This window comes from Xenopus tropicalis, chromosome 6 (genome assembly GCF_000004195.4).
Source record: "Xenopus tropicalis strain Nigerian chromosome 6, UCB_Xtro_10.0, whole genome shotgun sequence".
NCBI lineage: Eukaryota > Metazoa > Chordata > Amphibia > Anura > Pipidae > Xenopus > Xenopus tropicalis.
The window spans coordinates 72,700,587-72,715,803 of NC_030682.2; the positions used below are offsets into that span (position 1 = coordinate 72,700,587).

At 39.9% G+C, this 15,217-nt stretch overlaps 2 protein-coding genes across 7 annotated transcripts in view; one reads left to right on the forward strand and one right to left on the reverse strand.

Annotated features, from left to right (window-relative positions):
- The window catches only part of fastkd3 (FAST kinase domains 3), a 177,612-nt gene that overhangs the window by 93,484 nt on the left and 68,911 nt on the right, over positions 1 to 15,217 (reverse strand). The gene's annotated exons all lie outside the window — the stretch shown is intronic.
- On the forward strand, positions 10,570 to 13,432 carry LOC101732558. The gene has a single exon (XM_004915316.4). It carries the CDS (start codon positions 10,957 to 10,959, stop codon positions 11,986 to 11,988), a length of 1,032 nt encoding a protein of 343 aa, XP_004915373.2. The 5' UTR covers positions 10,570 to 10,956; the 3' UTR covers positions 11,989 to 13,432.

Below are 15,217 nucleotides of genomic sequence, written 5' to 3' on the forward strand. Positions count from 1 at the left end.
CAAAACCTTCAGGCTTCTGCTAGAAAGCTGAACATAAGGAGGAACTTCATCTTTCAGCATGACAACGACCCAAAGCATACATCCAAATCAACAAAGGAATGGATTCACCGGAAGAAGATTAAAGTTTTGGAATGGCCCAGCCAGAGCCCAGGCCTGAATCCGATTGAAAATCTGTGGGGTGATCTGAAGAGGGCTGTGCCCAGGAGATGCCCTCACAATCTGACAGATTTGGAGTGTTTCTGCAAAGAAGAGGGGGCAAATCTTGCAAAGTCAAAATGTGCCATGCTGATAAACTCATACCCAAAAAGACTGAGTGCTGTAATAAAATCAAAAAGTGCTTCAACAACGTATTAGTTTAAGGGTGTGCACACTTATGCAACCACATTATTATTACAAAACAATAGTCTTTTTGGTTTTCTTCCTTCCACCTAAAAGATTTCAGTTTGTTTTTCAATTGAGTGGTACAGTTTATAAAGGTCACATTAAAGGTGGAAAAAGTTCTGAAATAATTTATCTTTGTCTTATTTTTGTACAGCACAGGAACCTGACACTTTATCAGGGGTGTGTAGACTTTTTATATGCACTATATATATATATATATATATATATATATATATATATATATATATATATATATATATATATATAACACAAAATAGCAGTGAAAAGCAGGCACTCATGTGAGGATGGAGTCAAAAGTGCCTGGGTGCAGTATGTAGAAATGTAAAACAAAGATGGAAAGGATACCGCACTCACAGGTCTTAATGCAAAATAAAGAAAATTTATTGATGCAAACGAACGTTTCGGCTGTCCCTTCAGCCTTTCTCAAAGTGAATGAACACAACAAGCAACCCACATTTAAACCAAACTTGACGCCAAAATACAACTTATGATGTCACACTATGAATGAGCTTAACACCCCCTGTGGATCAAAAATTATAGTTATACTGTGAAATAAAATAAAAAACAAAATAAAAGTTCAAACACAAAGGTATGTGCATAGTAAATATAGGGTGACAAAGTATGAAGAAAGTAATAGACAGAAAAACGCAGAACACCACAGAAAACATATCAGAAAAAGTGAGCAACCTGTATTCACTGAACTGCAAACCTCACGCTTAGTCAAGTAGGTCTCTGTTGCGCTATTCAGAGCAGGGAGATGGAGGTCCAATAACATCAGTTGTCAAGAACATCAAAAACCCAAACCAGGGCATGCAACCAAAGTTACTATGTGGACGCTACTTGGAAGTAGGGACGCCGCTCGCCTTCACGGCGCGTAACCATGGTAACGGGGACGCCAAATCGCCTTCCCGGCACATAACCATGGTAACCGGGATGCCAGAGTGTAGGGAGGAACAAGACCTCCGTAACCGGAGGGAAATATCATAAGCACAGAACTAGTGTAATACACGATATAGCACTTGCGGGTAACGTCCTTCCTACCCATACCGGTGGCGGTAATCCACAGCTCTGATTGTGTTCCCTGACGGGGATTCAAAATCGATCGCTTGGGGGGTAATGTTAAGGACAATCTTGCACGATCTTACCACATTGTTCAGGTGGAAACGTCCTGTAGATTTGATTGTGTTCCTAGGCAGGGATTAATGCAAAGTGCTCAGAAACGGAGTTGGCAGATAGTCCTGTGTAATGCAGCCGTTATTCACAGTGACACACGTAAACCATACAAACCATAGGGTCACTAGTGGCTTAGCGGTGGTACAAACACTCTGGCAGTTACAAATCCCATATGCAGTGTAGAGGTCAGGCTATTAAAGTTACATGTCGTGTAATCATTGGTACGTACTATAGTTCAGCCCAGCAACAGTAACAAGCCTATTTCGCCTACACCACAGGTTGATATAAAATAGACTGAAATGACACAGCCACATATAGATAGAGGGAAGGAGAAAAGGACACAAAAATACTTTGTGTTGGGGAGAGGGAGCAGAGCTCTTAAAAACAGAATGACACAAAGGTATCCACTCTAACACAAAGAATAGCAGTAAATTGTCATGTCCCTTGCCAAACCTCTGTAAGTATCAAAAAAATATTTTTTTGTAACCTGATCTGGTCACAGTAAAAAACAAGCAATAGTTAATCATTGTTACTATTTGTAATACTTGTAATAAAATGTGAACAAACCATTTGTTGCAAAATCCTTTGTTCATTTTGTCTCAATCTGTATATATGGAGTTGCAAAAGATTTCATACTTCAGTCCAAGGATTCCGTTACAGAGTTCACGCCAAACAAACATGGAGAAGGGAAATGTAATAAGAAGTAGTCATTAATAAGCCCAATTACGAGTCCAGATTGGCCAACAGATATAGTGCAAATATTAATCACTTAATAACATAGTCCAAAGTCCAGATAAGTCCACAGGCCTGCAATATGACTGGTAAGATGATATTTACATCCGTAAATATCAGGAACAGACCCCCCCTCTAAAGGTAAAACGCTGAATAGGACACAAGTTCATTCAATCCACAGGGGCTGATTGTGTTGAGGCGATGCATCCATTGTAGTTCCGTTCGTAAGAGCAGTTTGTCTCGATTGCCCCCTTGGACCAAGGGGGGTATATGGTCAATAATCATACATCTCAAACTTGCCAGTGTATGTTTGTAAGTCAAGAAATGTGCTGCTACTGGAGTGTTGGCTTCGCCAGATGCTAGTGCTGTCCGAATTGCAGATCTATGGTTCGCCATAGAAAGTTGAAAGTTGTTACCATTTACCAATGTACATCAGTCCGCATGGGCACTTAATAAAATAAATAATATATTTTGAAGTGCACGTCAGTCTATGTTGGATCTGGATCACCCTACCCGTATGTGGGTGATTAAAAGTGGGTCCTGAAATAAGCACATTACAAGTTGTGCAATTGGGGCATTTATAGCAGCCCAATCTTGAGGAGGGAAGCCAGGAGGTTGAGATAGTGGACTGGTAGCAATGTTTGGGGTCGGTCTTTACTAAAATGTCTCTCAGGCTGTGTCCCCTTTTATAAGCGATGCGAGGAGGATGCCTAAAAACAGGTGGTAGAGTACGGTCCTTCTCCAGGACTGACCAATGATAAAAAATAGCATCAATTAAGGGTTTTCTGGGGTTAAGGTTTTGGTAAAAATGAGTCTATCATTTGTGATGTTTGGTGATGATCTCTCTGCTGTTTCTAAGGCTCTGGCTTGTGTGAGGGCTGAGGCTTTATGTCTTGAGGATCCCAGTAGATGTGTTCCGTATCCTCTCTTTCGGAAACGCGTTTCCAATTCATCCAGCTGGTGTTGTAGCCCAATTGGGTCAGAGTTATTCCTAATCATCTGTACCATTTGTGAATACGGGATGCTCTGCAAGGTATGTGGAGGATGACAAGATGAAAAATTCAATAGGGTGTTGCGGTCTGTATCCTTCCTGTAGGTAGTCGTAGTTAGAGTAGATCCAGTTACAGATACTGCCAAATCCAGAAATTAAACCGAGTTTGTATCAAGATGTGCTGTGAACCGTATCGTTGTGGGAAGTTGATTCAGCCCTTCAACCATGGACCAAAATTGGTCCACCGTGCCAGTCCATAGTAGAAACAGATCATCGATGTAACGAAACATCCTGTAAATAGACTTGCCGTATATGGGAAAGATATAGGTCTGTACATAACTAGCCATGAAGAGGTTAGCAAAAGATGGAGCAACATTAGATCCCATACTCGTACCACTTGTCTGTAGTTTGATATGATAGTATGAGTGTTCAAACTTAAAATAGTTACGAGTGAGACAGTGGGTCACTAAGTTCAATAAGAAATTCGGAGGGAAGTCTGCATTTATCAGGATGTGTCACCAGATACTCTTTAATATTTGCTATACCGTCCTCTGTGGCAGTCACTGTATATAGTGAGGTAACGTCCATTGTGGCTAGTATAATGTCTGGAGGAAGCGGATACAATTCTTGTAGCTTAAGTAGAAGATCCCCTGTATCCCTAAGATAGGTCTGTGTCCCCTTAACTATATATATATTATAATGTATGTATAATAAATAAATATATATAAATTATATATATATATATATATATATATATATATATATATACACACACATATATATACATATATATACACACACACTGTATGTATAATAAATATATATAATTTATTATACATATATATATATACATATATACATATATATATATATATACATATATATACATATATATATATATATACACATATATATATATATATATATAGAAAAACGGAGAGGAACGGCACTCACAGGAAGTTTTCACATCAAGGACATCAACAAGCTTGTAGAAAAGGGAGGTTCTTTTATTAGTCCGACGTTTCAGCTCCTACAGGAACTTTCATCAGGGACAACAGTATTGCAGTGCATAGTGAACGTTTTTTAAACCCAAAAGGGCGCCAAAACTAGTTGCTAAGCAACAATCAACAAACATTAAAGTGCATAGGTTACAAAACACTTAATAAACATACAATACACGGAAAAACAAAGGATCCCCGAGTTTATGTTGATGGGGTAGACAAGGGGAGTAAAGGAGAAGGGGTACATTGCAAAACACACACTAATCTCAAGAGCGCGCTGAGCCAGCGCTCTTATTTATGCAGAAATGCCAGCGCTATTATCTGTGTAGACACGCTAGCGCTACAGTTCCGGTCCCTACATGTAGATCACACACTTAATGCAGGCAGTATTAGGTTATACATACCTGTCCGTGCCCTTGTGCCTGCAGCTCTACTGAGCTGTCGCGTCTTCCCAATCCTTCCGGCTCGTATATTGATGGTTGCTAGGCAACCTACCAGAGGTGAGCGGACTCGGCAGTCCCTCATGCATCGGCAATATCATGAGTCAATCAGCCACATATTCACCTTAGCCCAGGGCAGTTTTCTGACATCACAGTCCTCATAAAGAGGGCCAGAGGTCTGTACCTGTCCTATATCCAGCTATGTGGTTCTCTCAAGACACTACCCCCAGATGGGGTCTATACATATTGGTAATGCCATTGGCATAGCTCACTTGGAGGTTAAAGCTTATTGAGGAAAGCCCAGCCCTACGCAGGGCATCTTATTGCCGACAGGTAGAGAAGTCGCAGAGGCATGATTTACGGACCCGGGAATAGGGGAGTGTCCCCACGTGGGGCACCTAAGTTAGTGGGTAGTGGAACCAGAGGTCTGGGGAGCACACCTGTTACCCCCCAGTGTGTATTGTGAGGGACCAGTACGTGATTAATTCTCTGCCCTGGGCTAAGGTGAATATGTGGCCGATTGACTCATGATATTGCCGATGCATGAGGGACTGCAGAGTCCGCTCACCTCTGGTAGGTTGCCTAGCAACCATCAATATACGAGCCGGAAGGATTGGGAAGACGCGACAGCTCAGTAGAGCTGCAGGCACTAGGGCACGGACGGGTATGTATAACCCAATACTGCCTGCAATAAGTGTGTGATCTACATGTAGGGACCGGAACCGTAGCGCTAGCGTGTCTACACAGATAATAGCGCTGGCATTTCTGCATAAATAAGAGCGCTGGCTCAGCGCGCTCTTGAGATTAGTGTGTGTTTTGCAATGTACCCCTTCTCCTTTACTCCCCTTGTCTACCCCATCAACATAAAGTCGGGGATCCTTTGTTTTTCTGTTTATTGTATGTTTATTAAGTGTTTTGTAACCTATGCACTTTAATGTTGTTTGTTGTTAGTTTTGGCGCCCTTTTGGGTTTAAAAAACGTTCACTATGCACTGCAATACTGTTGTCCCTGATGAAAGTTCCTGTAGGAGCTGAAACGTCGGACTAATAAAAGAACCTCACTTTTCTACAAGCTTGTTGATGTCCTTGATGTGAAAACTTCCTGTGAGTGCCGTTCCTCTCCGTTTTTCTATATATTGCTACACTGTCCTGGCACCCAGGTAGCGCCTTTTACTTATGGTGTGCAGCTTATGAACTGTTTGTATATATATGTATATATATAATAAATATTTGTATAATAATATATATAAATTTTATATATGACGATGACGATCCTGTGGTGATCGAAACACGTAGATGGTATGCTGAAATAAATCACTGACCTGATTGATGCTGTAGCTGTGAGTGCTTTCTACTGTTGAGTTTGATGTATTATGACGTATACACTCAGTGAAATTGATTACATACTATGAAATGAAAAAATAAAATGAAATTAAATAAAAAGAAATGAAAAATAAAAAATGTCCTTTACCATGTGTCAGAAGTATTTTTACCAATGTGTGTAATAAAATAATGTTGTAAACTAAGTCACAGTTCTTTTAGCCGCGTAATGTGCTTTAACACACTCCTACTATTGGGGCGCGTAGCTACATTATTCATGTATCAATGTTGAATTATTTACGGCCCATACTTATCTAATTTGTATAGATAAAATAGAGGGGTTAGTTGGACTCCAGAGGGTATCACAAAAACACATGCGCTATAAATTTTCAAGCATTATGAACATCACTGTATATTATAATTAATTCCGTAATATAATTATACATTCAAAAGATTTTAAGAGTAAGATATCCAGCAAGTAGAATACGAGTGAAAGAAGTGTATATAGTTATTTGTAAATTATTAAGAAACTTTATAAAACCCCATTACCTCAATGGACCAGGACCCCCGTGGTGCCGTTTGAATGATTACCTTCTCAATGATATTGGGGCATAAGATCCCCTATTTCAGCCTTGGGTTAGAATGGTAAGGAGTGTGTTCATGCCCTCCGTGTGTCCCCGCTGGTATGGGTAAAAATACTTCTGACACATGGTAAAGGACATTTTTTATTTTTCATTTCTTTTTATTTAATTTCATTTTATTTTTTCATTTCATAGTATGTAATCAATTTCACTGAGTGTATACGTCATCCTGACACGTCACTTTCGAGTTTCCCGCCACACTGGGTATTTAAGTTTAGATGCACTGTTTTTTGGCAACTTTGAGAAAGGCTGCAATTGTGGCCGAAACGTCAGTTCTCTGTTTCTACACTTAATAAACTACATTTTTGTTATAAGTCCTGAGCGATGCGATTCATATTTTTGTTGACTATCTACGCTGAAGAGGACTGCACCCAGGCGCCTGAGATTTCATTATATCGTGAATGCTGTTTATCGGGAACTTAATATATATATATATAGAAAGTCAAAATGCAATACTGGCACTCACGTATAAATCTCAAATCCGCCTGGGTGCAGTCTTCACAGTGAAACCGAGATAAGAAGAAAAAGAAGCCGCTCTCTCAGGACTTAGGTGCAAAAATAAAAAGTAATTTATTGAGTAGACGAACTGACGTTTCGGCTGAACACCTCAGCCTTTCTCAAAGTCAAAAACACATTGTGAATGCTAACATTAAATACAGTGACTGGCGGGAAAATACAAACAGAAACTGGGTGTGACGTCACAGTTTCACGTAGTCCAATACACAGCAAGCGTGAAATACTCATTACCATAATAAACAAATGCGTGTCTCATTGTTTATGTATAAACAAATGCTTTGTACATCCGCAATAAACATAACACCTAAAGAAAGAACCGATACCAGTGGACAGAAAGAGTGAAACTAAAAGTATCACGTATAAACAAACAATGTATCAGATATTGAGTTGAAAGGAAATTATCCAACATGTAACAAGTAGTGAGAGACAAAGTGACACAGGGGTGAGGTTACAGTTAACACGACCAGAGGGAAGCAGTATATGTAAGGAGGAGAGAGTATAAGTAGCCACAAGAGTATATATACCTGCTTGTTAAGGTAGCGGGAGCTGTTAGCTATGAGTGAGAGACAAAGTGACACAGGGGTGAGGTTACAGTTAGCAAGGCAAGGGGGGAGCAGTATATGTAAAGAACAAAGAGTATAAGTGGCCGAAAGGGTATATATACCTGCTTGTTAAGGTAGTGGGAGCCGTTAGTAAAGAGGCAAAATGTCAGAGGCACCAATGGGACCACATAGTGCCCTGAACAAATGCTATCTTAGAGTGCAGCAGTCCTTGGGCCAACATTAGGTAGTAAATTGGGTTCAGGGTTACCACTCACTTTGCCAGTTGTAGGCATAATCATAGAAGGCTTGTCTTTCAAAGTAGAACCATCCCGGATAATAGGCTGCACTGTTGCATGATCCCAGGCAGTATGTGCATGCAATCAATTCAACAGGTCTTGCCTACAGGACAGGGTTTACACAGTTTAACGCTGTTTATGTTGTGGGTATATGGCCCATAAATAAAGAGTTGGTACCCAAATTATGGCCGAACGGCCCGAGACAGGGACTGGTCAGCACAGGTGGTATTAGTACCCCCCATATGGAGGACATAAACCAACCAGGCATTCCTATAGTGTCCCGTCAAAATGGAAGTAAAAAACAATGCCCATGTTAGAAGCTTGGTCATAGGTTGCTGCAGGTGTCTATTAAATAAATCTCAGTAGCACAACCGCAAGTCACTGCAGTCGTGTGCCACAGTTAAGGGATGCTAGAGATATTAAGCTAATCTACACGAGAGCAGGTAGTTTGTAAGTATTTTATAGACAGCAGAATTGAAAACAGAAATGTCAAAAGGACGTATTTTAAGAGGGAAAATACATGCACTGTAAAGAGCGGAGCCGGGAAGCAACTGAAACCCAAACGAGGGGAGGCACACTTATTGATACAAATACACCGACTGTGACAAAAAACACGTAACACATAACAATGATTAAAAAGTAGCTAGGCATAACAATGATTCTAGAGTAGCTAGACACTATATAGGAACTTGTAGGAACTGAATGTTCAAAATTATTGTTAACCAACAAATCCTATAGCAGTGCCTACAAGCCTGTATTACATTCAGTGTCAAAATAGGTGTATAGAAAAATGTACAGACCAATTACTGCTTTGCATATCATGAAATGACGATTACATGCATTTACTCGTGTGTTGTAATAAAGGTGATGGTTACAAGAGATCAGTCAAGCTAATTCGCCTTCAATTATGGTAAATAAAATGGTGAATATGAGACAAGTTCATTCAATCCAAAAGGACTCAGCGTGTTGAGTTTGTGGATCCAGCGGAGTTCAGCTCGCAATAGTAGCTTTTCTCTATTACCACCACGAACCGGAGGTGGAATAAAGTCTATAATCATGCTCCTCATACTAGCCAGCGAGTGATGGTGTGTCAAAAAATGTAGGGCTACCGGAGTGTCTGCCTTTCCTGTGTCTATTGCAGTACGGATTGCCGATCTATGGTTCGCCATACGATCGCGAAATGTCGTGATGGTTTTGCCAATGTAGTATAAACCACAGGGACATCTGATGAAGTATATTATGAACTTGGATGTGCAGGTCACCCGATGCTTGATGGATATTGGCTTGCCTGTATGCGGGTGATGAAACACGGATCCTGTGATTAAGTTCGCACATGTTGTACAAGATGGACATTTGAAACATCCCGGTTTAGTATTACTAAGCCACGTGGTTGGTTTATCTAATGTATAACAGTGTATGGGGTCTGTTTTCATCAGCAGATCCCTTAGACTCCGCCCACGTCTGTATGCAATGCGGGGGGGGAGTTCTAAATATGGGTGGAAGTGTCTTGTCTTTGGCCATCACTGACCAGTGATTGTGGATTGACTCAATCATTGGTTTTTTGTCCTGACTGTAGGTGGTTAGAAAAGTGAGTCTCTCTGGCATAGTATCCGATTTATTTTTCCGGACCCCCAGGAGATCCTTTTGGCTATAGGACAGTGCTTTTTCTTTGCAGGATACCAAATGATGGAAGTTATATCCTCTTTTCAAAAATCGCTCAATCAGATCTTCGAGTTGTTCTTCCAATTGTATCGGATGAGAATTATTTCTGACCATACGGAGCATCTGTGAAAAAGGAATGCTCTTAAGGAGATGTGGTGGATGGCAAGAGGAGTGGTGAAGAAGAGTGTTACGATCCGTTGGTTTCCTATATGTGGTAGTATGGATTCCCGTTGGTGTTAGTGTAATGGTCAGATCCAAAAATGATATTTGTTGTGTGTCAATTGATGCAGTAAAGCGGATTGGTGAGGGCAAGGAGTTTAGTTCAGTGATCATAGACGAAAATTGTTCACATGTACCAGTCCATAGGATGAACAAATCATCGATGTAGCGGTACAATTTGAGAATGTAGGTCCCATAATTGGGTAAAATATGAGTATGTTCATAATTTGACATGTACAGATTCGCGAAGGAAGGTGCTACATTCGAACCCATACTGGTTCCGCTTGTTTGTAAAAAGAACGATCTTTCAAATTTAAAATAGTTCATGGTAAGACAAAACTGTAATTGATGTATCAAAAAGTCTATTGGTGGTCTATTGGTTGTAGGTTGTCTAAGCAGAGAATCTCTAACCACTTCAAGACCTTGATTAGTAGGAATTACTGTATATAGCGAGGACACATCCATTGTGGCTAGGCATACATGGGGAGGCAAAGGTTGCAATTGGAGTAATTTATCCAAGAAGTCGCCAGAGTCTTTGATATAAGTGGACATGCCTTGTACCAACGGTTGTAAGTAATAGTCTACAAATGTAGGTCTAATAACAATTTCTGGATTGTTGGCAAGCCATACATAGACTTGCCAACAATCCAGAAATTGTTATTAGACCTGCTGATAAGGGAGGATCGATCGTGATACAGAATTACACGGACTACAGATTGGAAATCATACGGCAACTGGATGATAAGGAAACCTACCTACAACTCACGCGAGATCCAACAGTGAAGTTCAAGCAGCAAATTGATTCTTTTTTACAAATGAGTTTTTCTATGGGACTGCTTTCACAAAATTCCCTGGATTTTTTGACACAGGATTACCCCATTTGTCCAATTTTATATACATTACCTAAGATCCACAAGGACAATTTGAAACCACCAGGTCGTCCAATCGTCAGTGCATGAGGCTCACTACTTCAGCCAATAGCTACATTTGTAGACTATTACTTACAACCGTTGGTACAAGGCATGTCCACTTATATCAAAGACTCTGGCGACTTCTTGGATAAATTACTCCAATTGCAACCTTTGCCTCCCCATGTATGCCTAGCCACAATGGATGTGTCCTCGCTATATACAGTAATTCCTACTAATCAAGGTCTTGAAGTGGTTAGAGATTCTCTGCTTAGACAACCTACAACCAATAGACCACCAATAGACTTTTTGATACATCTATTACAGTTTTGTCTTACCATGAACTATTTTAAATTTGAAAGATCGTTCTTTTTACAAACAAGCGGAACCAGTATGGGTTCGAATGTAGCACCTTCCTTCGCGAATCTGTACATGTCAAATTATGAACATACTCATATTTTACCCAATTATGGGACCTACATTCTCAAATTGTACCGCTACATCGATGATTTGTTCATCCTATGGACTGGTACATGTGAACAATTTTCGTCTATGATCACTGAACTAAACTCCTTGCCCTCACCAATCCGCTTTACTGCATCAATTAACACACAACAAATATCATTTTTGGATCTGACCATTACACTAACACCAACGGGAATCCATACTACCACATATAGGAAACCAACGGATCGTAACACTCTTCTTCACCACTCCTCTTGCCATCCACCACATCTCCTTAAGAGCATTCCTTTTTCACAGATGCTCCGTATGGTCAGAAATAATTCTCATCCGATACAATTGGAAGAACAACTCGAAGATCTGATTGAGCGATTTTTGAAAAGAGGATATAACTTCCATCATTTGGTATCCTGCAAAGAAAAAGCACTGTCCTATAGCCAAAAGGATCTCCTGGGGGTCCGGAAAAATAAATCGGATACTATGCCAGAGAGACTCACTTTTCTAACCACCTACAGTCAGGACAAAAAACCAATGATTGAGTCAATCCACAATCACTGGTCAGTGATGGCCAAAGACAAGACACTTCCACCCATATTTAGAACTCCCCCCCGCATTGCATACAGACGTGGGCGGAGTCTAAGGGATCTGCTGATGAAAACAGACCCATACACTGTTATACATTAGATAAACCAACCACGTGGCTTAGTAATACTAAACCGGGATGTTTCAAATGTCCATCTTGTACAACATGTGCGAACTTAATCACAGGATCCGTGTTTCATCACCCGCATACAGGCAAGCCAATATCCATCAAGCATCGGGTGACCTGCACATCCAAGTTCATAATATACTTCATCAGATGTCCCTGTGGTTTATACTACATTGGCAAAACCATCACGACATTTCGCGATCGTATGGCGAACCATAGATCGGCAATCCGTACTGCAATAGACACAGGATAGGCAGACACTCCGGTAGCCCTACATTTTTTGACACACCATCACTCGCTGGCTAGTATGAGGAGCATGATTATAGACTTTATTCCACCTCCGGTTCGTGGTGGTAATAGAGAAAAGCTACTATTGCGAGCTGAACTCCGCTGGATCCACAAACTCAACACGCTGAGTCCTTTTGGATTGAATGAACTTGTCTCATATTCACCATTTTATTTACCATAATTGAAGGCGAATTAGCTTGACTGATCTCTTGTAACCATCACCTTTATTACAACACACGAGTAAATGCATGTAATCGTCATTTCATGATATGCAAAGCAGTAATTGGTCTGTACATTTTTCTATACACCTATTTTGACACTGAATGTAATACAGGCTTGTAGGCACTGCTATAGGATTTGTTGGTTAACAATAATTTTGAACATTCAGTTCCTACAAGTTCCTATATAGTGTCTAGCTACTCTAGAATCATTGTTATGCCTAGCTACTTTTTAATCATTGTTATGTGTTACGTGTTTTTTGTCACAGTCGGTGTATTTGTATCAATAAGTGTGCCTCCCCTCGTTTGGGTTTCAGTTGCTTCCCGGCTCCGCTCTTTACAGTGCATGTATTTTCCCTCTTAAAATACGTCCTTTTGACATTTCTGTTTTCAATTCTGCTGTCTATAAAATACTTACAAACTACCTGCTCTCGTGTAGATTAGCTTAGTATCTCTAGCATCCCTTAACTGTGGCACACGACTGCAGTGACTTGCGGTTGTGCTACTGAGATTTATTTAATAGACACCTGCAGCAACCTATGACCAAGCTTCTAACATGGGCATTGTTTTTTACTTCCATTTTGACGGGACACCATAGGAATGCCTGGTTGGTTTATGTCCTCCATATGGGGGGTACTAATACCACCTGTGCTGACCAGTCCCTGTCTCGGGCCGTTCAGCCATAATTTGGGTACCAACTCTTTATTTATGGGCCATATACCCACAACACAAACAGCGTTAAACTGTGTAAACCCTGTCCTGTAGGCAAGACCTGTTGAATTGATTGCATGCACATACTGCCTGGGATCATGCAACAGTGCAGCCTATTATCCGGGATGGTTCTACTTTGAAAGACAAGCCTTCTATGATTATGCCTACAACTGGCAAAGTGAGTGGTAACCCTGAACCCAATTTACTACCTAATGTTGGCCCAAGGACTGCTGCACTCTAAGATAGCATTTGTTCAGGGCACTATGTGGTCCCATTGGTGCCTCTGACATTTTGCCTCTTTACTAACGGCTCCCACTACCTTAACAAGCAGGTATATATACCCTTTCGGCCACTTATACTCTTTGTTCTTTACATATACTGCTCCCCCCTTGCCTTGCTAACTGTAACCTCACCCCTGTGTCACTTTGTCTCTCACTCATAGCTAACAGCTCCCGCTACCTTAACAAGCAGGTATATATACTCTTGTGGCTACTTATACTCTCTGCTCCTTACATATACTGCTTCCCTCTGGTCGTGTTAACTGTAACCTCACCCCTGTGTCACTTTGTCTCTCACTACTTGTTACATGTTGGATAATTTCCTTTCAACTCAATATCTGATACATTGTTTGTTTATACGTGATACTTTTAGTTTCACTCTTTCTGTCCACTGGTATCGGTTCTTTCTTTAGGTGTTATGTTTATTGCGGATGTACAAAGCATTTGTTTATACATAAACAATGAGACACGCATTTGTTTATTATGCTAATGAGTATTTCACGCTTGCTGTGTATTGCACTACGTGGAACTGTGACGTCACACCCAGTTTCTGTTTGTATTTTCCCGCCAGTCACTGTATTTAATGTTAGCATTCACAATGTGTTTTTGACTTTGAGAAAGGCTGAGGTGTTCAGCCGAAACGTCAGTTCGTCTACTCAATAAATTACTTTTTATTTTTGCACCTAAGTCCTGAGAGAGCGGCTTCTTTTTCTATATTATAATATATATAATATATATAATATATATATATATATATATATATATATATATATATATATATATATATAAAGCAAGAGAATGAGCTGCACACACCAGGACTTGGCAAAAATATAATAAGTTTATTTAAGAAAAGAGAACCAACGTTTCGAGCACTAACTGTGCTCTTCCCCTGGCACTATGGGCCATATTTGGTGGCAATGCCCTAAGGTGGTAAGGTTTTGGGTGAGAGTTTATAATATGGTTTACTCAATACTACATGTGAACTTACGCAAAGATCCATATGAAGCCCTAATGGGTTTACCCACAGCTAATGTTCCCAAGAATAAACAAAAGCTCCTTAACCATATACTATTAGCGGCCAAGCAGACAATAGCAAAGTCCTGGAAGTCCCCAACAGTAAACTTCCTTATGTTTAAAAACAAGGTTGACTGGATATTTATTAATGAAAAACTAACAGGGATAGCTGCAGATAAACTAAGAGAGTTTCAGACAGTCTGGAAACCCTGGGTCAGTTACAGGTACAACAATTTACTACCTCCCCACATCCTCACACTATGAATAGATACAGCTTGCCAAATAAGACTTTGAACAAGTCCATTTCTGATAATATATCTCCATTATTGAGTTTTCTTTTTTTTTGGTTTATTTTTTTTTTTGTATTGTTGTTTAAGTTAGTTCATATATATATATGCACCAGTAACAGAATGTCACAGCTTTATATTACCATAAAAAAAGGATTACTCATTACAAACAGATGAGTTACAGAGTTTATTGTTAATAAACGGGATAATTTTGTTGGAACCGGAATTATATGTACAAGGGGCCTCGCCCCAAAAGACAATATATGTACGGATAAAAGTAAAAAACAAATGTTACGGTTAAGATGTTCTTTGCAAGATGTAACCATTGATGACACGGTTACATTATAATATGCAATTTATATGTATGTTGAAAAATATTTTAAAAATAAAAATGTAAAAAAAAAAAAA